The 21,749-nt window shown below is 32.0% G+C and overlaps 3 protein-coding genes across 6 annotated transcripts; 1 reads left to right on the forward strand and 2 right to left on the reverse strand.

Annotated features, from left to right (window-relative positions):
• Window positions 1–437: 437 nt before the first annotated feature.
• Window positions 438–13,885, reverse strand: LOC116349906 (semaphorin-2A). Of its 3 annotated transcripts, XM_031781572.1 has the most exons (16): window positions 13,232–13,885; window positions 12,621–12,787; window positions 5,680–5,767; window positions 5,430–5,481; window positions 5,214–5,282; window positions 4,769–4,876; window positions 4,449–4,586; window positions 4,239–4,371; window positions 3,772–4,128; window positions 3,458–3,686; window positions 3,062–3,398; window positions 2,831–2,994; window positions 2,550–2,702; window positions 2,355–2,463; window positions 2,203–2,281; window positions 438–2,133 (listed from the first exon to the last, which is right to left on the reverse strand). In XM_031781572.1, the coding sequence occupies exons 2-15, from the start codon at window positions 12,733–12,735 to the stop codon at window positions 2,210–2,212; spliced, it is 2,124 nt and encodes a 707-aa protein (XP_031637432.1). In that variant the 5' UTR covers window positions 12,736–12,787; window positions 13,232–13,885; the 3' UTR covers window positions 438–2,133; window positions 2,203–2,209. The 3 variants fall into 3 exon arrangements, with proteins under 3 accessions (XP_031637432.1, XP_031637422.1, XP_031637414.1); XM_031781562.1 differs by lacking the exons at window positions 12,621–12,787; window positions 13,232–13,885 and adding an exon at window positions 10,140–10,501 and having other exon boundaries at window positions 5,214–5,279; XM_031781554.1 differs by lacking the exons at window positions 12,621–12,787; window positions 13,232–13,885 and adding an exon at window positions 10,140–10,501.
• A 3,614-nt stretch (window positions 13,886–17,499) lies between these two features.
• LOC116349922 (adenosine kinase) lies at window positions 17,500–19,284 on the forward strand. Its single transcript, XM_031781583.1, has 5 exons — window positions 17,500–17,636; window positions 17,836–17,967; window positions 18,159–18,580; window positions 18,728–18,832; window positions 18,905–19,284. Exons 1-5 carry the CDS (start codon window positions 17,623–17,625, stop codon window positions 19,267–19,269), a joined length of 1,038 nt encoding a protein of 345 aa, XP_031637443.1. The 5' UTR covers window positions 17,500–17,622; the 3' UTR covers window positions 19,270–19,284.
• A 59-nt stretch (window positions 19,285–19,343) lies between these two features.
• On the reverse strand, window positions 19,344–21,042 carry LOC116349929. Of its 2 annotated transcripts, none has more exons than XM_031781603.1 (6): window positions 20,825–21,042; window positions 20,497–20,768; window positions 20,294–20,381; window positions 20,106–20,228; window positions 19,893–19,927; window positions 19,344–19,817 (listed from the first exon to the last, which is right to left on the reverse strand). In XM_031781603.1, the coding sequence occupies exons 1-6, from the start codon at window positions 20,864–20,866 to the stop codon at window positions 19,397–19,399; spliced, it is 981 nt and encodes a 326-aa protein (XP_031637463.1). In that variant the 5' UTR covers window positions 20,867–21,042; the 3' UTR covers window positions 19,344–19,396. The 2 variants fall into 2 exon arrangements, with proteins under 2 accessions (XP_031637463.1, XP_031637455.1); XM_031781595.1 differs by having other exon boundaries at window positions 20,294–20,423.
• Between the last annotated feature and the right edge of the window lie 707 nt (window positions 21,043–21,749).

A 21,749-nucleotide genomic window follows, 5' to 3' on the forward strand; every position in this document is an offset into this window, starting at 1 on the left:
AAATTTTGAACGGCCAATAATAAAACCGATGAATATTTCAAATTTATAATCATATATTTTGAAATTTGCTAGCTTGCCAAAAAAATTCTGTTAAAAATAAAGGAGCATCATATGTTTTAATGGAGTAACTCCGACGTAAATATCTTGATTAAAATAGTTGAACGAAAAAGCAAAGTTTCAGAGAGAGACCAAACCTTCGCCCAATTAATTGCCTTCGTAGCTATTGGTAGCTGGTGTATCCAAAGATGACTGGATTCATATGCGACATTATTCTGATTTCCATACGATGTTGCAATTAAACATAAAGAAAAATTCTAGAACAAACCGTTAAAATGATTTCTTCATAATACGCCTCGGATGTTGAATCGATTGAGTATTTCTATAAAATTTATATATTTTCTACAAAATTGCAAAAAAAAAGAAACAACATGTCATAATTCAAAGTTTAATTAGGTTTTCTTTCTTTAATTTTAAGTGATATTTGATGGCATAAAATTATTGCCTTGTTTTTTTCATTAACTTATCGATCAGAGTGCAAAAATTCTGTTTGTCGGTATTCGGTTTTTTTGTAAATTATTTGAGGCCATCTCATATTTTCGGTTATTAAGTACGAAATTGATAGTTATTCAGAAATCTTAACAAAATCGTTCCTAAAAGTGAATTCTGAACTATTTGAGAATTTTCGGCCAGTTTTTAGTATTTTCTTAATTATCGTTCTAAAAATAACAGAGAACGTATTATTGCAATTAAACTAAAGAGAGAAATTTGAATTTGTGTATCGTTTTGTCTTTCATCGTAGAAAAAAGAAAGTTGTGCAAAATTTTAATGTTAAAAATTAAAAATTACAAATTGTCATAATCTCTAAGTAAAAAAGAAGAAGAAATGAAGTTTCTTACATGAATTTATCATTAATAATGTATGCGTTGAAATAGAAGATGAAATTAAACAAATATAATTAAATGTATAAATTATGTTTTGTCGTGTAAATTTGTGATCAATATATTCGATAAAACTTAAAATGAATAACGTTAGATTGTTGAAATAATGTCTATTAAGATGAAAAATTGTATTCGATTATTATGGTGGTGCAAAGTATAAAAACGGATTTCTTACTCCATTGTAATGATGACATTTTTACCGTTTGATCTTAATGAGTGTGGTAAATAAAGTTACATTGTTTTGTTACTAAAGGGAAGATATACTATTATTTTCTTTTATAAATGCCATGTATTTGTGGTTACTTTAACAAAAGTGTCGATTCACATCGCGATGTGTAAATTCGTAACTTTTGGTTTTAGATTTTGTTTTTATTACCACCAACTGCTATTTTATACACTAACTGGTAAAGTTAATTTTATACCGGCGAACATTGAATTCAGATATTTGGTATAATTCAATCGTATTCTCTTACGGAAATAAAACCAAATCGGCATCACTGGCCAAATTACAGGTGCTGAACACAATTTCGGCAAGAGCACATAATTAAAATATATCAACGATTTAAATTCGTCTATGTCACCTGAATATAATCTTTCAACTAGTAAGAAATGCTGAATTGATTGCTCTCTTGGTTATGAATTCATTCGATTTTGTTTTGTTTCGTCAAAATTATAATTGGTCGTCAGTTTTCCCTCGTAAGCTTAACTGTTTAATTGCTTTCAACTAATATCACAGTTTAAAACTTTTTTTTTGCTTAAGTTTTGACAAAAACATTTTTGCGACATGCTAATATTGTGTGTTGATTTTTTTTTTATAAATTTTAATTTCATTTTTTCTTGATTCTGCTATTTTTTCCATTAGAAGTTTTCACATACAGAGAAAAAAATGTCGGAGCCATATATATTAAAATACTCGGTCTACACACCTTGTTTGAATAAAATGCAATAATACCCCCATTTGGGTCTATAATGATTGATTCGTACATCTTTCACGTCTCATACTTCAGTTAGTTGAATAATCTAATTTTAAACTTTTTGTTTTTTTTTTGTGTTGTGTTTCTCTTTTATTTGAACGTTTATTTACTGCCTGGATGGTAGACCTTCTTTTCATTTTCCGATTTTCAATCTGTCCGTGGATTTTGTTGGCTGCTAAAGCTTAACAGTTTCTCAGTGAGTGTGTGCAAGTTGTTTAGGCCTATGGAAATGTTAATTTAATCCATCGTAATTTTCTGTATAATAATAAAAAGTAATATAATTTAATTACCGATTGGTCAAACGTTAACGTTGCTTGAGATGATATCGTTTGGATGTTGGTTGCTGTAGTTCTGACGCGCGGAACATTGCTGTAAATGAATACATATCGTTAGTATGCGATATTTTAATTTGACCCACATTTTAATGACAAAATCAATTTACCACTTGTTTCTTTTCCCATGATTTCATTGCTGATTTATACTTTTCAAATTCATTACACCAGTCAGAGTAGATTTTTTGATAGTCAGTGCTCTTGTGTGGTGGTGTGCATCTGAAAATAATCAATACGTTAGAAATTGAAAAAAAAAAAATCATGACTTCCAAGAGCATCGAAAATAAAGTCTCTATAATGCATACCTATGCGCATCAACAGTAATACTATAGCTACACAACAAAGAACCTCCCAAATAACAGTCATATCGTCCACCGTCTGCTTCATTTACAGTAATTACAACTAATCCACGTTCAGTTGTTTCGATGTACTTGGTCGGGCTGTATTTGATTTCATATCTATTCGTATCGAAATAAACGTATTTTTTTTTAATAAACAAACATATTGCTCTGATAAACAGTCTCTGATTAAAAGGTGCACATATGTACAGTGTGCAATTGCAAAGTAACAAAAACAATGCCCTCACCTTCCTTTCTCCTTTGAATGATGATACCAAGTAACTTGTTGATTTTTTAATACTTCTGGAATTTTCACGAAACATCCAAGATGAACACTTTGACCATATGTAATGAGCACCTTTTTCTTGAGCACACTCGTATCACAAATGTCATATGTATCATTTGCAACATCCTACACAACAACAAAAATCGTGAACATTTACAATTTCAATAATTTCTTTTTTCATCAAAAAACTTACTTGAAGCAAACCCAATTCATACGGACGACAAACATTTGTGTCTTTGTCCCATCCACAATAAGGATCTTTGACACAGCGATAGCAACTGTCATAGCGACGATTACACATGGCCAAATCAATTTGTTTTATTCTATTGTCAGTTGCAACATACAATGATTTTCGTGATTGACTGATTTCCATAACTTGAATTGCTTCGTCGGGTGCGACTTCAAAGATGTCCAATAGCTTAGAATTTGGCTCGTTATTCCGATAAAATTGAACAATTTTATAAACACGACCCAAATTTGTTCCGACATAGTAAACAGTGTACTCTTGATTGAGCAGTTCAATTTTAATTCTGAAAAATCGACAAAAATTACGAACAATTTTCATCTAAAATGTTCCAAATGCACTCACTTGTCAACAACCAATTTGGTGAATACCAAATCTCGTTTGTAAAATACAGGATTTGAATGTTCATGATTGACGGCTCTATCCATTAATGGATGTGATCTTATGAAATTCAAAACAGTGTCTGGTAAATTTGAGGTGTCATCAACGCATGTACCCGGTCGAGGTTCTGGAACCTTTGATTTCAATACCGGTAACCAGGCTGAATTCGAAGTTGCCTGTTCTTTGAATTTTCCTATGTAAAACGAACAAAATAGTTAAAATTCATATAAATAGTGACACAATCGCCTAGCTGATCTGAGATTCAAATTTATACTTACCAGCAAATGCCGAATGAACTTCATTTATATCGAAACTGCAAACGGCTGAGCCCACCAAACCATTTGTACTGGTGGCAAAAGTGGCATAAAATTTCGCTTTATCATTGGGCAATTGGTACACCGCTTGTATTTCATTGAAATAAAATGGAAACTCGCCAGATATACTACAATTTAAGCGTGCCTTCAAATATGTCGCCCAGTTTTGACTTAGAATATTTTTTCCGCCTGTATCCTTCTTACAAACACGTGCAATCCGTGAATAAACCGCTTTGCCACAGTTTATGTATTCGACGGCAGTTTCACGGAAAAAGAAATATACATAATCTCCAATATCGAATGATCCCACAAAATTCGGTTCTGAAACATTTAAAATTTTAATTGAAAATTTGAAATAAATCAGATAATTAATAAACATTAACACAATCAAATTTTACACGATAAGAGCATTTTATGTTAGCAATACTCACTGTCCAACCATTTTGAATCATATTTTAGTGTCCGTTTAAAATTGAACTCCTTTCGGCCGGTGGTCATGTTATATAAATCGGTGCGAAATATTACAGTATCCGCTTTAGTGAACTCTGCATTTGTGCCCGAATACTGAAATAAATCGAATAAACGTTTTCAATTCGATTATGTTGAATTGCGTGGAATTTCAATGGAAAACAAATAATTACCAATGCTGGCAAATCGCCCGGATTTCCATTCTCAACCCAAACAGCTGTCGAGTTATCTTGAGGATCATACGGACATTTTGCAATTCCCAAACCAATTCCCGGTACATATTCTGATCTCGGTAGATGTGTTAAGTTTGACTAAAGTAAAAAAGAAATCATCAACAAATTTTCGTATTTATTTTATTGTAGGTACATTTGCAACTTGAATTTTGCACACCTCTGAATTATGAAAATTTAAATGTTTTGATGCTTGCACAAAATATGAATTTTAATGTGCAAAAACTCTACGTTCAAATAATAATAATCATCATAATACTCACGTATATAACATAGTCCTTTGGGCTATGTGCATTCGTTCCACATATATAGAGTCGATTTCCATTTTCCATAGATTGAATAACACGTATATGATTTCGGCATTCGAAACGCTACATAAATAAATAATAGTAGACCGATTGTAAATAGTGTGCCTTTTTTCCACATCAAAACTATAAATAGTTTCAGAATAAATTCAATTTTTGGAATAAAACTTATTTACACAATTTTATTCAATTTGAATAACTATTGCTCATTGTTTTTAACCACATTGTTGGATTGCGGTGTTTCAATTATACGCTTTTTACTTTATCTAATTGATAAAAATTCTTTTTAGGTTTTCAAAATTGAATTTCAAATATGTTTTTAATAATTTATGTGATTTTTTTAAAGGGCAAGTGCCCCTCAAAAGTTCAAAGAGTCCAAATAACAAAAACAATCATTTATTACCTGAGTTTTCCCTTTCGAAATACAGTCTCTAACATCAGACTCGGTGGGTTCTAGTAGCAAATGATTCTTCTGAAAAGAATTGGAAAGGCCAAAAATCGGTTTATTTAATCGTCGAAATTTTATCACACACACTCACAAATTTCGTAAATAAAACATCCATTTGAACATTTTGGATATTAAATTTATGGAAAAAAAAAATAAAGTAAAATAGCTTACCTCACAACCCGAGAGGCTGATGTTTCTCAAATTGAGCCGATATAGACGATTCCTGGTGATAAGACAACAAATAAATGAGTTGACATCATATAAAAATAGAGAGAGGCAGTGAGTGATTTTTGATAAACTTGCTTATCATTTGCATTAATGTCGATATATACGAAACAAACTCCGTGAATAATGAATAATCTCATGTGATTTCGCCTCATTATTTCTAATAATTAATGATTTTAATGATAATTCAACTTACATGGCTCCAACATATAAAGCGTCTCGCTCCTCATCCAAATGGAATGTTCGATAATAAAGTTTCCCGCACGTAAATTCGCGAACATTTTCTAAAATTGAATAAAATGACATATTTATTAAAATGTAAATGATAATTTATCATCATTGATGATGGTTACTAATGTCTATATTCTATAAGTTTGAGTTTCAATCTTAATCGAACTTAAACCTAGTGTATGATTTGCAGTCTATGTATTTCGGATGGATATCCATCCGAGATATTTTAGAATATCTGGATATTTAACGCAACTGCACAGAGCCAGAGCTGTATGCGTCGCACATATAATCTACGGTATGTAGCTACACGTAAAATACAGACACAGTGTGACTGTGTACGTGCGACACTTGATACACATATACGTCGCGACATACCGTAGATTCTATTTGCGACGCACACAGCTCTGGCGCTGTGCAGTTGTGTTGAATATCCAGATATTCTAAAATATCTCGGATGGATATCCATCCGAAATACATAGACTGATGATTTGAAATACAGAAAAAAAGAGTCTTTCAAAGAAACCACGTTCATTTCCACTCAAAAAGTACTCAGATGTTAATAATTGAATGAAAAACTAAAAATGCTGCCACTTTCTAATTAACCACTTAAGCTAGCAACCGAATTTTAAACATATGGCATCCTTACTCATTATTTCGAGCGTTAATAACAATTTCAGAAGATTAATGTGACAAGTAAATTTTTTTTTAAGTAAAAAAACGTTTTCTATTAGCTGTGAGAAAATTGTGAGTTGTTTTCATCATTTGTCGTAAAAAATCAATTGGTGCAGTTTTTTCTTTGTTTGTTGCTTTAGTTTTGTGTTTTTTCTCGTCATCTTGGAACGAGACTAGTTTGTTTTATTTTTTGACCGGAAGCAAAAAAAAAAAATCCGCTGGACTGTGCAGACCGTAATTCAAAAAGAATAGTGATAAACTAATGCGTATTTTACTTTTCCGCACACACCTAGTGTGTAAGGTAAAGTATTGGAATCGGTCGAAAAATTAACACCCTCAAAAAACATGTTTTCTGGGTGTTTTGGGGGCCAGGGAACATGAATCAGCCATTTCGATGTCCGAAAATTTCTTAACACGATAACTTTCAAACAAGAAAAGTAATTCAAAATCTGACTTCACAGGATGATTGGGGGTGCCGAGGAATAGAAACCATTAGATTTTGAGCGACTTTGGTTGACAGAGTGAAGTGTCATGTCTGGTGTGATGCCCATGGCCATCCATGGGAAAAATTCGATTTTTCTTCCAAAAGTGATATTTAATGTATTCTTAAACACTCAAAAATGTGTATTGGGTTTTTTTTTGGACAAATAACTTTCGACACACTTTTCAAACAAAAATGTCAAAAAAATTGAGTTTATGTATGGAAGCCATGCCTGTATGATATCGTAATAAGCTGAAACTTTGCACAGGTTATTTTTATCACACAAAAATAACATTCCGAGAGTTTGGAGACATTTTAACGCATATTAGGGATACCTCCCGAACAAAATTTTGGATTTTTCGCTCAAAAACGAAATTTTGTATGGGAAGTACCCTTAATATGTATTGAAATTTCTTCAAACTTTCAGAATGTTAACTTTTTGTGAAAAAAATAACCTCTGCAAATTTTCACATGATTACGGTATCATATAGGCATTCACATTTTTAGTAGTTTTTGTATGAAAAGTGCTTCGAAAATTATTTGTATCGTAAAACTAATGTCAGGTTAAGTTTTCTCGTGAATTCTTTGAGTAAAAGATTTGTAATAAATGCATGTTGTGGATCACAGTGCGGAAAAGTTCATCTTACGGATGTAAGACATTTTATTATCAAATGTATTCAAATGCTGCTTCTTTGAACACATTTCAACAAACAAGTGGTGGAAATCTCTTGCTGGTTTTCCATTTCTATTAATATTAAATTGTCGTTATTCTAAAATGTGCTTTTTTGTTTATTCAATGCCCTCACTACCAAAGTCTTTTTCACATGTTGTATTTTGAATGCATTTTTCTAAATAACAGAAAGTTTCATCGTTGAATGATAAGTAATGGGTCATTTGTCTTCTTTGCTTCCACTTTCCTTCAAAATTGGCTTGAAATCCGTTTAATATCTTCATCTGTGTTCAACTGAATATGTCAACTGTAATGGTTTTTGCATTATTTTGCTGTCGTTCTATTTTTATTTTTTTTTCGTTCGACTAGATTTCGTAGAAATTTGTACGGCTTGTTCAGAATTATCGTTCTGTTAGTCAATGAGTAAACTAAGTTGCTCAGCCAATGCTGGCAAGATAGGAGACACGTGCTTCATTGGAATCAATAGGCAAAAAGAAAACATCACCATCATTGAAAGGCATACATGGTACACCCTTCACCTTGATATAGTGACCAAAATATAACCGATAAATTATCAGCAGCTAACAAGGGCCTCCGCAGGAATTTGATTAGAGAGGTGCGAGAATAATAAAAAACGAGGACAATATTGACATAAAATAAGTCTTTTAACACGTCTCATTGAATCCAAGTATGGAATTACCAACGATTTCTTTCAATAATCAGAAAATTGTTCGAATGGTTGATTTGAACGATGTTGTTGTCGTTCTACATCAAGATGTTCAGCTATTTCTCGTGCGTCATCTAAAAAAAGATTGGTTGTGCTTGCTGCATTAGTGCGATGTTCGATGATAACTGACTGAAAATTCTTTTAATATGCGTTTTGCACTGAAACAAATCGAGACTTTTTGATTGTAAAACATTTACGTTTGGTTCAAGTAGAGCTGGATATTTTGCAATCAGGACAACACATCTTGTGAATGTTGTTTTTGTTGCTACCGATATCAATTGAAAGGCAGTGGTTCTCGTGTTCCGATTCCCTTCTTTTAATAGGTCTTTTGCAGGTAATAATGAAACGACGTTCCAACCAGTTAACGATACAGCCCACTTCAGTCATCCAGTTATTAAACGCCTGAGGAAAATGAACAACAACAGGCAACGCCGGCAAGATTGGATGTGTGTACGCGTATGAGATTCTTAAAATTAGTTCATTATGTGCCATTGCGTTCGGTAAATTGGAAATGTATTTGTTACAGAAACACAATGACATTTATTTCGGTGCAAACTCAATTATCGAAGCATAAGTTGTATTTGTTGTTTTGTTTTTGAACGAATTGTGAATATTATATGCAGGCAACAGATGTGAACTCTTTGAAGACAACCGACGGTAAGGTTACGTCTTACGGCGAAATGAACAGCACCGATAAGTCGAACGATGAAGTTTAATTAGATTAATTATTGTAACGGTGTACCAATCAATGTTGGCATACGCGAATATTTGAATGAGGCTGCATCGGAAAAGGAATAAAAACAGGCATCGACCAAAAAAGTAAAATTAGCTGAAGCTACCATCGAGTTGATCAGTTCAACAAAGGAATTAAAAAAGTTAAAGCAATAAAAGTTATGATTGAACAAAAATCAAAGATTTTCAAATTTGGAGTGGAAATCCAAGATTTCGGTTCAGTTTTGTATCTGAAGATTTCCGAAAAACAGTAACTTTTGTCTACATTCTTAAGAACAGATTACGGCAACTTTTTAAATAACAAAATGCATAGACTCCAATTTCATTTGAATTTACAGAAAACATCCGAGAAAATAATCCATCGGCTACGAAAAATAATCCAATAAAGTTTAATAAATCAGAAATTAAAAAAAAGTGCGTGAAATGTATTTTGCTGATAAGAAAGTGTTTATCGGCCAAGAATAAGTGCTCAGAATTCAGTATTCATTTATGGTTATCGATACGCGACTCTAAAATTTCCAACAAATAATAAATTCCAACAAATCATCCAAATTTCCTTAAAGTACTTCCATGTTCTGTTCCATTCATCAACCAATCACGGTTTATTTTAAATAGAAATTATAGTTATTATTTTTGACATAATGAATAAATGTTTAATTGAATAAAAAAGAAATGTTTGTAGAGTCAACCAACATAAACAAATCTTGATAAATTTAATGCTCTAAGACCAAAAATTAGAATGTGTCTTTCCTTCAAAAATGCTAAAAAACTGACAACATTTTCAACGGATTCATCAAAACGACAATTACAAACATGTGAGACGGATTTACGCATAATATTTCGATATAAAATGAATCTCGTTGTTTGCATTTACTTATACTTGCATTCTATTTATATAAACAAACATCGCGATGCTAAAAAAAGACGTTGGTTGAAAGAAAAAGTGAAATCTTATTGACTCTGTACAAGTTTTATTACTTCGAAGTGTAATTAAATGTTTGAAATCGTACTTTTCGAATTATGACTGCCAGACAGTATAAATAAACATTTTTTCATGTGAATCATAATTTTGATGTCAAAAGTCTCGAAGGATTGATTGAGTGTCTCATTTATGAATGTCACACAAAATGTGTAAATATTTACCTTTGTGATGTCGCAAATGATGACTATTTGAACTACTACAACATGGTTGTTCATAATAAAAGTTCCATGTATTTTCGTATCCAGCAGAGCTAGATAGTTTTATTAAAAGTAAAACTAGAATGATATGGCTGGTTTTTAGGAGCATTTCTGTAACCGCTAACTTATTTTTATTCATTTTCAATAGCATTTTTGTGTGTTGTTTCACTTATCGTTGTAAATTTTTAAAATGATATCGTTGCAATTGTATTGCTTTCTGTTTCAATGTTTGTATTCCATTAGTTTAAAGTTTTTTTGTACAGTTTTTTTCATTCTAACATAAAATGAAATACACAAACACTCACTTCACATTTAAAAAGTTGATTCTTTAGAGAGTAAAAAAACATTAACTATTAAAAAGAAATATTGACTAGATATTATCATCTAGTTGATCATCTTTATTTATGGTGTTCTCTTCCAGTTAAACGAACGCATTGACTTCGTAAATAAATGTGTGCTTTCGCTTTCACTCAATTCTCGATATTGAAAAACTTTTTCATGTTTTTTTTTTTTACATCAACTATGATGATTTAATTATTTAAATGTTCATGTTCGGAAAATATTCTCTTTCGAGTCGATATATACGATAAAATCATTAATTATTTAAAAGCGTTGGATGAAGCATCAGCGGTAAGCATCTGAAATAATATCGTGTAACTAAGACGTGAAAATACATATAAATTCGATACTTTTTGTTGTTGTTTCTTTCGAAATCGTTACAAATAGGAATGTTGGCTAGATTGTGACATTTGATTCATCGTTCTTTAGTTAAAGTCGAAACAAGATGGTGTGAGGCCGATGACTTTGTCAGTTCAAATGCTATCGATGTATTGGTAAGTGAATGCGCAGAAAATGTTTCTTGTATTCACATTTTGTTCTTCAATACACGTTTCATCCCATTCAAAAGTGAACATATACATGCATATACACAGAGAGTTACAGAGACACAGAGACGAGAATTTGGATATTGTGACGGTAAGAGCTGAAACATGTATTGCATTTGTTTTGAAATGCGTCCATGTTTTAGATTGAATATCAAGCCATTTCTTTTTCTCTTTTGAATGATTGGATGAAACGAGTTTTATTCAAGAAATGTTCGGATCGTTCATGAAATGTTAATGATTTCTTAACTGCTCTGTTAAGAATACGATTCGGTTGGTCTCATATTTGTTCATCGATTTTCGACTGTTAATTGAGTGATTAAATTTCTTTATTTTTTTTTTTTTTTTTTGATCGCAATTAAATGACACCGACACGCCAATGTGATATTATAAGATTCAAGTAAAATGAATCATCTCATTGAAAAGAGATGGTAGAAAAGTCAATTTTCAAAAATTGAATGATTGGATTGTTTTATTTTTGTCCATTAATATTATGGCAATTTTATTTAATTTCAATAAATTTCGGAAAGCGAATGCACAATTTGTTCGTTTCGTCGGAGTTCGGTTTTCATCTTCAAAGTTCAAAACACTTTTCAAATTTACACGAAATGTCAGGTACGTATTCACCTGTAGCTAAACGAATTAATACAAAAAATCGTTTACTATAAGTTGATGATAGTATTCTGATTTTATTCATGTTCTGTTGAGAGAATTTAAAAAAAAATCACACACAGAAATAAACAAAGGATTCAAAAAGAGAACATGGAGCACAGTAAAACATAACACGTAATGACAATTGTTCCGACCTTTCACGACTATAACCAAATAACAACTAACACTTGAATAGAGTTGAAGCGTGGGGAATAGCGTCAGGCAGAAAACAGTATGCTTGATGTATGCGCAAATTGTTATTGTATTCACATTTACTGGAAAAGGTATCTCTCATTCGAAAGAATATACCTGTGAAACAAGGTACCATATGCGAAATATATGTATGCTTGTTCTAATTTTCTTCTTCTTCTTCGCATTTAGTACTGGAATTGGAAACGCCAGAAGGTTCATAATATAAGATGGAAAAAATCACAATTTTTTCCACACTTCCTTCGGAGCATTTTTTTAAAAAAGAATATGCATATGCCTATGAGGCGAATTAAGTTTATATTAGAAAGTGTTTGTTTTATAACACCGTTAATGTATACATATGTAGTACAAGTGAATTGATGCTTGTATTTGTACATAAGTGCCCGGTTTGAATGTATTGAGTCAGGTTGAAATGTTCTATGCTCGAACTGCATACAAGCACATTCATTCAATTTCGTTTCAGTTATTAATTTGAATTTATTTTCCGAAAAATACATGGAAAACCAAAAAAATTAAGGTTTTTGAAACATTTGACGAGATAGACAATTGCATTTTATGTGAGCACATCTCGAAACATGTAAAAACGAGAAAAATCAACGGAGGTTTTTCGGGACTCTAATTTTCAAAAATGTTTTTTTTTTTTGTTCTTAGATACCTAACATTTTATGATCATATTTAATGCCAAACCATGATTTATACTTACCGGGTGACAGCTGTTCCATAACCGCTTCTGCAAATGTTCGAGTAGCAGCCAGCATTACAACTGAAGCCAAAAAGATCTGCCAGACCTTCGTAAATCCTTCTACACGTTCCTTCATGATTGAATCTTATTTCTCGCCTTATACTCCCTTTGATTTCGTTTATTTTGATCTGCACAAAATATAATCGAAATGAAAAAAGTACAAAAATTTAAAGATTTGGCTTTTTGGTGACTAAGAATTTTTTTTTGTAAAATTTTCTCCACTTCGTTTAAAAAAATACTTTATTATTTTACATATTATTTTGAGGGATGTATTTATTTTTTTCAATTTTTTTTTTTTTCACTCTTCCAAAATGTCGAATAAAACAATTCTTTAAAAATAAGAACGCAAATTTGATATTTCCTAAGAAAATTCAATTCAATCAACGCACAACAAAATAAGTGTAATTGTTTTGTTTAAATTTAATGAAACTTTGTTCTTTTTTTCGCCTATAATATTTGTGCAGTCAATTTTTCATGTCACAAAATGTTTAATAACACGTTTCGTTTTATTGAAGAGCCAAATGAACTTTCTTAAGCAAATGTAAAAAACCACTGAAGAAACGAAAACTTACAACAATGCACACAGATAATGTTCTCCGTTTAAACTTTCATTTAGTTGAATTTAGTTAAATCAGTATGTAAACAATGATTGAAATGCACCACGATTTTCACTTTGTTTCGCATTGAATTTTTACTTGGAAGCAATTTTACAATGGCATTTTGCTTGATTTTCGAATGAATTCGAACAATACATGTTCGCAGGACATGAAGCCTAGAAATTCAACAAGATATAATGCACCCACTGAAAAAATACATATTTTTTATTTAATATTCGATCACTGGCACCAAGAATATTAATGGAACAATTTTGTTTTCCATTAAAAATTGAATAGATATTTTCAAATCGTTTTGAAATGATTTGTTTATTAGTTTTCACAAATTTGTATATTTATATGTGTATTATAAAGTGCATATGCCCTCATCAAAATATTGAATTTTCAATACTAATTCAGTCTTTATGTGCGCATCATTGTATTGTAATCCTGTGTGTGTACAGTGACGGCGACGTATTTTCTTTTGAATATTGTTACAATTGAAATTTTGAACTCATTCAAATTGAAGACGTTGTAATTGGAAATGTTTTATTGAAATTGAACAAATGATTTTGATTTGTTTACAAACGAAACATTGATAAGATGAAAGAAAATTTCGATTTCTGTCTGCGATGGACGCTACTGAAATATGCATAAAGGTTCCGGTGCGTATGCGCATACAAAGGCATGCCTTGCTACAACAAATAAATGTCAACAAGAAAATGCATGTGTGTGCGTACGTATGTGTGCATGTATGTTCAAAATGAAAACCAGCACATAAACAATGTACGTTTATCCATGTTTATATGTAGCCATACATAGTACTGTTGTGCCAGTCGACCTGCCTTTAGTTTTACCAAATGACACAACTTCAATGCGGCGCTGTTTTGCTCCGATGGGATTAAAAATTTATAGTTTTTGATTTTTTTTTGTAATAGACGAAAAACGATATCTGAAAAATAGATCAACGTAGTTTTCGGACTCAATTGGGTGGCTATGTGCTGTTGGAATCATTTTGAAGTGAATCGTTGAATACCATTATTATTATTTTTATTATTTATTTATTCACCGTCTGATCACAGACTGATTTTACCACAATTATTTACAATATCATTTGCAATGAAACACTACCCGATCGAATACCAGCCGCCAGTCTTTTCGACTTCGGAGCAGCAGATATCGACTGTGTCCATTGTATATTACTATATTCATAACACAATTTTTCTTAGTCTATTTTACCGAATATTAAATAACAAATTGTCCAATTTAACAATACTAATTCTAAAAATGCTTCGCGATGCTGATTCCAAAAATGTTTCTCTTATTAAATTAAAATTCCTACACGCCACGTAAAATGGTTGACTATGTGCATATTCAGCTGCTAACGTTCGTACTCTAAAAAGTTCTGTATTTCTCAAATTTCTTTGGTTTACGTTATATTGTTGTCTTGTGTATACAATCTTATCTCTAAGCGAACGCGACACTATTTTACCTAATAAGAGATCATAAATTAAAAATATAGAGGCATTTATACGCCGTCTCCAAAGCGGTTGAATACTTAAAACATCACATCTAAACTGATACGGTGGCAATACAAAATTCTCATCTCTTTGGTAAACAAATCTTAACGACCATATCACAAATTTTTTCTGAATTGACTCTATTCTATCGGAGTGTATACGGTGGTATGGTTGCCATACTATACTCGCGTACTCTAACTTTGATCTGACTAGCGCAAAATACCTAGGGGGGAGACACCCGTGAATCCATTCACCTTTTGTGTCGGATTCCACAGATTCATTAAATATTCACATTTTTGTGTTTTTTCTTTTGACGTACAAACGTATGTTGATTTTATAGAAAATAAATATGCTAGCAAATATAAATTAAAATAAAATTCAATTATTTTTGTTTATGCAATGATTTCATTTTTACCGACTTTTAACAATGGAATAAAATTTAACTCAACAATCAACACATTTTATATTATTGACAAAGTGACTTTGTCAAAGTCCCTATGATTCATGAGATTCTTCGGATTTGTGAGTTTTGTGTTTTTTATTATAATTCTAATGGAATCGTTGGAATCAATGAAATTATACAATTGAGTATTTTAACATAGATTTTTCATTTTGAATTGGTGTCTACCCCCTAGCAAAATACAACATTTTAGCCGATTCAATCGTGAACTTATTCTTTAATGTGCGTTTTATGAATCCCATTGTCCCAAGTGCACTGGCTGTGATCGCATCGATGTGATTGACGAACGTTAGTCTTGTGTCAAAAATAACGCCGAGATCCTTGTGTAAATTTATTCGTTCAAACGTGTGTTGGCCGTTGTTGATCGTATAAACGTAGTCGATTGCGTTTTCACCTTTTGAATACGTCATTACGAAGCATTTCCTCAGATTCAGATATAGGCTGTTTTCAGTGCACCAGTTGCTCAGCTGATCAATGGCATTTTGGAAAGTAATGACATCAATTATCAGGAAAATCACAATTCGAATGAAATTTACAATGAATAAATATTTGAGTTTTCTTTCCATTTTCTTGATTCGTTTTTATTATCTAACAAAATGTTGGTCTAATCTAACAAAATTACTATGGTCTCTTATTATATTTGATGTGAACAACCGCGTTGTAATCAAACCATCGATGAAATGATCTGTTTGTATCATTAGAAAAACCGATCATTTCATCGATGGTCTGAAAATGTATTTAACGTGTAAAAAAAATTAAATATATTTGTAATTATTGGAAGTATAATCCCTTTCTTTTCTGTCTTTGAAGCAGCTGTTCGCAGGTGAACTATCGTCTTTCCACGTCTCTTGGCTTCAGTTCATGTGGTACCCATTTTCCATGCTTTAGAATAAATCCTGCTGCTTTCAAACGTTGTGAAACGGCTGATTGAGTGACTCCCAATGATTTTGCAAGTTCTTCTTGAGTTTGACGCGGATCTTCATCGAGTAATGCCTCCAATTCTTCATCTTCGAACTTTTTTTCTCTTCCGGCACGCTCCTTGTCTTTGACATTAAAATCACCATTTCTGAAGCGTGCAAACCAACGCTGACACATTCTTAAGTCTATATCATAGTCAGGATAAGCTTCAGTGAGTAAACGACGTGCTTCAGATGCGTTTTTCTTCAAATGGAAAAAGTAAATTAACACTTCCCGCAAATGATCTTTTGATACCACAAAAGTCGACATTTTCACCGTAATGTTCACTGTGACAGATGGTTTTTAATAGATTTTTTGACGCTCTTTAAGATACAATAGCTGTCAATGTCAAAACAATGGTACATATGATTGATGTAAAGTTAGATACGAATGCGACATTATATATTTATACTTCCAATAAAAGAATTCCTTAAAATTAAATTAACATCTTTCCATTTTCAACGATATGGAACAACGGAAGACAAAACGATCTTTTCTAAATATAACAATATAACAATTTCGAAAAATTGGTTTTGCCTACCGTGGTTAGGCGCTTCTTTAAACTTCCTTTGCTCTTCTGTGTTGTCATCAATAAAATGTAATTTTTTCTTCTTTCTCCTGGATTTAAAAGAAGAATATATAGAGGATTTTCCCAAGGCTTACAATTAATCCATAAATAAATAAATATTTAAAGACTTAATGTAAACACGTTTGTTTTTTGGAAATGTTCTGTACTTCTTTCTCTAATACATTCACCCAGTACTTTGTAAACGCGGCTAATTTTCCAGCGTCCGTTTCTCATGCCACATTCGTTGAATCCAATGGTAATTGAAAGAATCGATACAATTAAAAGTTATTGATCAATTTCTTGTAACACAAATAATTTATTGTTAAGTTTTTTTTTTAATTTTATTTAAAAAAATAACACGTTTCGTTTTTCTATAACTGTTCTTCCGAACAAACTGGCACTTTGCATAGCATGTTAACATGTTTGTAGTGACAAAACTGTCAAAAGTGCAATTTTTAAAAACAATAAATTGTTATTTTTACATATATCGTATAACCAGAAGTCTTAGTATATGAATAAATTTTCTTCGTATTTTGACCAAAATATTAAACAAAAAATCTACTATTCTATTATGTATGAACAAAATTAGATAAAAAAGCTTCAAATACCTAACGTTATTCAAATGTGGCGGTCATTGTAAAAGCTTTAAGAACGAAGCTTCAAAAAAGTTCCGTTCATTCAATTCGATGTCGTAAAACCACGTGATATGAAATGTCACATCATTCGATATTTCGTATCTATAAACAGTAGAAATATTGACACATCTGTTCATAGTCCAGTGCAAATATTCGCGCTTCATTCACTGCCGCATCTGATTGTGAGTTCAGTCGTTTTTCTGATTATTTTTTTTTCTTGAAAGAACATTATGGAAAATTCAAGGTAAGACAAAAAATTATTGATTCAATCATTGATTTCCTATTTTGTTTGCCAGTATTTTTGGTCATGTAAAAACCATATCGTGCCATAAATCTTAATAAAATAATTAAGATATTGTGTTTCAACAAAGAAAAGATTGCATTGATAAGAATGTTGCTGAAATATGAATATTTTTGACGTTTTATATTATTTTCAATTTTAGAGAAGGTCTTCTTCTTGGCTGTGGAAATCCACTTCTGGACATCATTGCAACGGTTGATGATGAATTTCTCCAAAAATATGGCCTAAAACCAGATGATGCCATCCTTGCAGATGAAGTTAAACATAAAAACCTGTAAGTGATAATCTGAATGAAAAGTATTTTAAACGTCAAAACCAACGAGATACTAATTATCTAAATAGGATGAAATTCTGATCACAAGTGTAATATGAAATAAAAATCCTCGATTTGTGTGAGAAAAATTGAAAGCAAATTCAATTTGAAAGATTGTGTATTTATTCATCTTTTTTTTGTCCTTTAATCAGTTACAAGGAATTAGCTGAAATGGATTCGGTCCAGTATATGGCTGGTGGATCATGTCAGAATTCATTGCGCGTTGCCCAATGGATTTTGCGTAAGCCAAAAGTGTGCGCTTTTTTTGGATGCGTTGGCGATGATGACTATGCAAAAACCTTATCGGAGAAAGCAACAGCCGATGGTGTAAATGTGCTTTATCAACAAAATGATGCATTGCCGACGGGAACATGTGCCGTAGCACTTACAAATCACCATCGATCACTGTGCGCCAATCTAGCCGCTGCAAATACATTCACCGTTGACCATATCAACAAACCAGAAAATCGAAAAGTTGTCGATAATGCCAAATATTTTTATGCCACCGGTTTCTTTTTAACGGCCAGTGCTGAAACAGTGCAAGCAATTGCGAAACATTCACTCGCCACAAATGGTACATTCTAGGGGCAAATCACTTAAAAATTACTTTTTAATTATTATTGATTGTTTTACGATTATTTTTCGATTAGTTTCGATTATTTTCCGATTACTTATCGATTATTTTAAATTTTATTCTTTTCTTTTGTGATTCTCCCCTTAGGTACATTCTTGATGAATTTAAGCGCACCATTCCTTGCTCAATTCTACAAACAGCAGCTAATGGACGCCTTACCATTTGCGGACATTGTGTTCGGGAATGAAACTGGTAAGTGTCGACAGATACAGATAGTTTTTTTACCACACAATAAACAAAAAAAATTGAATCTTTAATTTATAGAGGCTCTCGCATTTGCAAAGGAGGTATCTTTTGAAACTGAAAATTTGCATGAGATTGCATTGAAAATTTGTCAACTTCCAAAACAAAATGAGAGTCGTGAACGAGTTGCGATTGTTACACAGGGAAAAGATCCAGTTCTATTGGCACATAATGGAAAAGTTTTCGAGATTCCAGTTCAGAAATTATCAAATGATGAAATTGTTGATACAAATGGTGCTGGTGATGCTTTTGTCGGCGGCTTTTTGGCACAATATGTTCAAGAAAAACCATTGGAAACATGTATACGATGCGGCATTTGGGCAGCACAAGAAATTATCAAACGTTCCGGATGTTCATTCGAAGGAGAAGCAAACTTCCAAGAATAAATTTAGAAAAAAAAACAAACAATTTGCAATTGATTCAATCAAAAAATACTGTGTTTTAGGGGGAAAAATAAATGTTTTAAAAACATAAATACAATTTTATTCTCATCAAATGTTATGTATTTTCTTATCAATGGTTCTCATAATACACCGGATGATGATGATGATGAGTTGCTTTCGAATATGGGCCATTCAAGATTGAATTGTCATCGATCGAATTTTCAGTTGGCACGAGACGAATGGCATCACTGATTTGCGTCTTTTTTGCACTGAGCACATAGGTTGGATGGGCAGATATTGATTGTCTTTGTTCTAAACTCAAAGATGCATGATGTATGGGAGGCACAGCAGTGGCCACAAATATTTTTGACGACGCAGTAGGCGGTGGATGGGATGGTATTCCAGAATTATATGGATTAATGTGCAATTTATGAAATGGTTTTTCCTCTGTATTGTATTTGACATAATCACTTTCGTCTGCCTTATGAACGGCATTTTTATCAATCAAATATGAGACATCCGCACGATATCCACCATCATCAGCAGTGTACCTACATTAAATTATAAATGAAATTTATTACAAGATATGTTATGTTTATTGTTTACCAGCCAGTTTTAATGTTTACCTTACAACTTGAACTCTGCCATCCGGTAATTGAACCTGTGGATTGAAATAGAAAAAAAAATAGTTAAAATCGATTACTTGGGCAATTTCGGAAGATATACAGAGCGCGAATGACCAGTTATTGAACATGAAATCGCAATTCAACGAGTTATCCTTGAAAGAAGGTTAAAATTGCTCATTACACGCACTGTTTATCAAAAAATTAGACACAAACCTTGTAAGTTCCCTGTACGGCACCGTTTTTTTGTTGTTGAGTGTGTGAGAAATCATCACCAGAATACGTATCGCGTACTTTATATGAAAAAGCATATTGCTTTTTCTGTGTTTCCAACGAATCCTAAAAACAATCGAATCAAATCAATTTACGAAAAAAGTCAAAAATAATATGCAAGCTCCAATTACTTCATTTATATCAACCGCATGATAGTTGTCATGGTTTCCATTATATTTATACTTCAATGTAGCATATGGATGTGGTAAATTATGCAAACTATGTGGTGACAATGATGTTGAAAATCGATGTGGTGCATGGCTTCGAGAAAATCAAAAGAAAACCATTGAATGCAAAAATTGGATAAAATGATTAAACAAAATTATCACAAAACCTCAATAGGTAGTTGACGTCGTTGGATTGATGTTGAACTGCCAATGAGTTGTCAACATCAATGTTATACAAAGAATTCGCCACATAATCTGTATCGATGGTATTCAAATTGATGGCTCCTTGTTGTGGTATGTGGTCATGGATATGATGTGGATGTGGGTTAAAATTTCGTGGTTTCAACAATGCCTCACGAATTGGTGTTTCGAATGTATGCAATGCATTCGATGCCAAAAATAATGTACAACAATAAAGTACAACAATATACTGATGAGCCTATAAAATAACTGGTTGAGTTGTCACACGTTTTACATATGAGACTTTAAACTTGCCTGAATTTGGATATTTTTCACAATTTTAGCACTTGCACACATGTTTCTATCCTATAAAGTCGATTTATCAAAATATAACTGCATTGAAATCACAATCTTTTTTTTTATTGCATTTTAAAACTCTGAAGACAAATTTTTTTTGTTCTGAAAACATAAAACATGCACCGTTCGTGATCAAACAACTTTACACTTTCAAAATAAACTGAACAATAGCATGAGATCTATAATAAGCACCCACTTTTAAGCTGTTCAAGAAAACGCGAAATTTTCCCATCTCTACCACCTCTAGCTAATTGCTACGTGCCGTGCCATAAAATGTTTGAAACTCACACAAAATTGTACACTACATATATCAATATGTTGAACTGTATAACAAGACCTTGGGTTACTGCTTTACATGAAACTCAAAGAGATCTGAAAAATTCAAAGTCGCTATGCGAATCGCTTATTATATATAAATTCACAAGTGAAAATTCTGCAATCAAACACATAAAATGAAGTTTATCATTTCGAAATGTATGCGATACGAACGTGATCAACGGTCTTTTAGCAGTGAATATTTATTATTTTTAATTAACTACAAACGAAAAATTCAAATTTATTGATGACGCTGAAAATGGTCCATTTTTAACATTTAAAACTTTACGACAACAAACGTTGTCTTCTCTTCATTCGGTGAACTTTCGATTTTCAATCGAATTAGTATTGTTTGGTAAAAAAAAAGGTAGCTCGGTAAGTTATTTACTTCAGATTTTTGAGACTCTGAACGAATGAACCGAAAAAACAGTAGTTTGAAATTGAAGAAAAAAATGCCTCTTCCGGACATACATATCAAATACGTTGGTGTTTGCTTCATTTCTGCCTGATATGCTATTAATAATAAATCACTCTCAATTATAGAGGCATTACAAATTACAAAATCAGA

Source organism: Contarinia nasturtii, unplaced genomic scaffold (assembly GCF_009176525.2).
Source record: "Contarinia nasturtii isolate CC-2019 unplaced genomic scaffold, AAFC_CNas_1.1 Cnas_scaffold_129, whole genome shotgun sequence".
Taxonomy (NCBI): Eukaryota; Metazoa; Arthropoda; class Insecta; order Diptera; family Cecidomyiidae; genus Contarinia; species Contarinia nasturtii.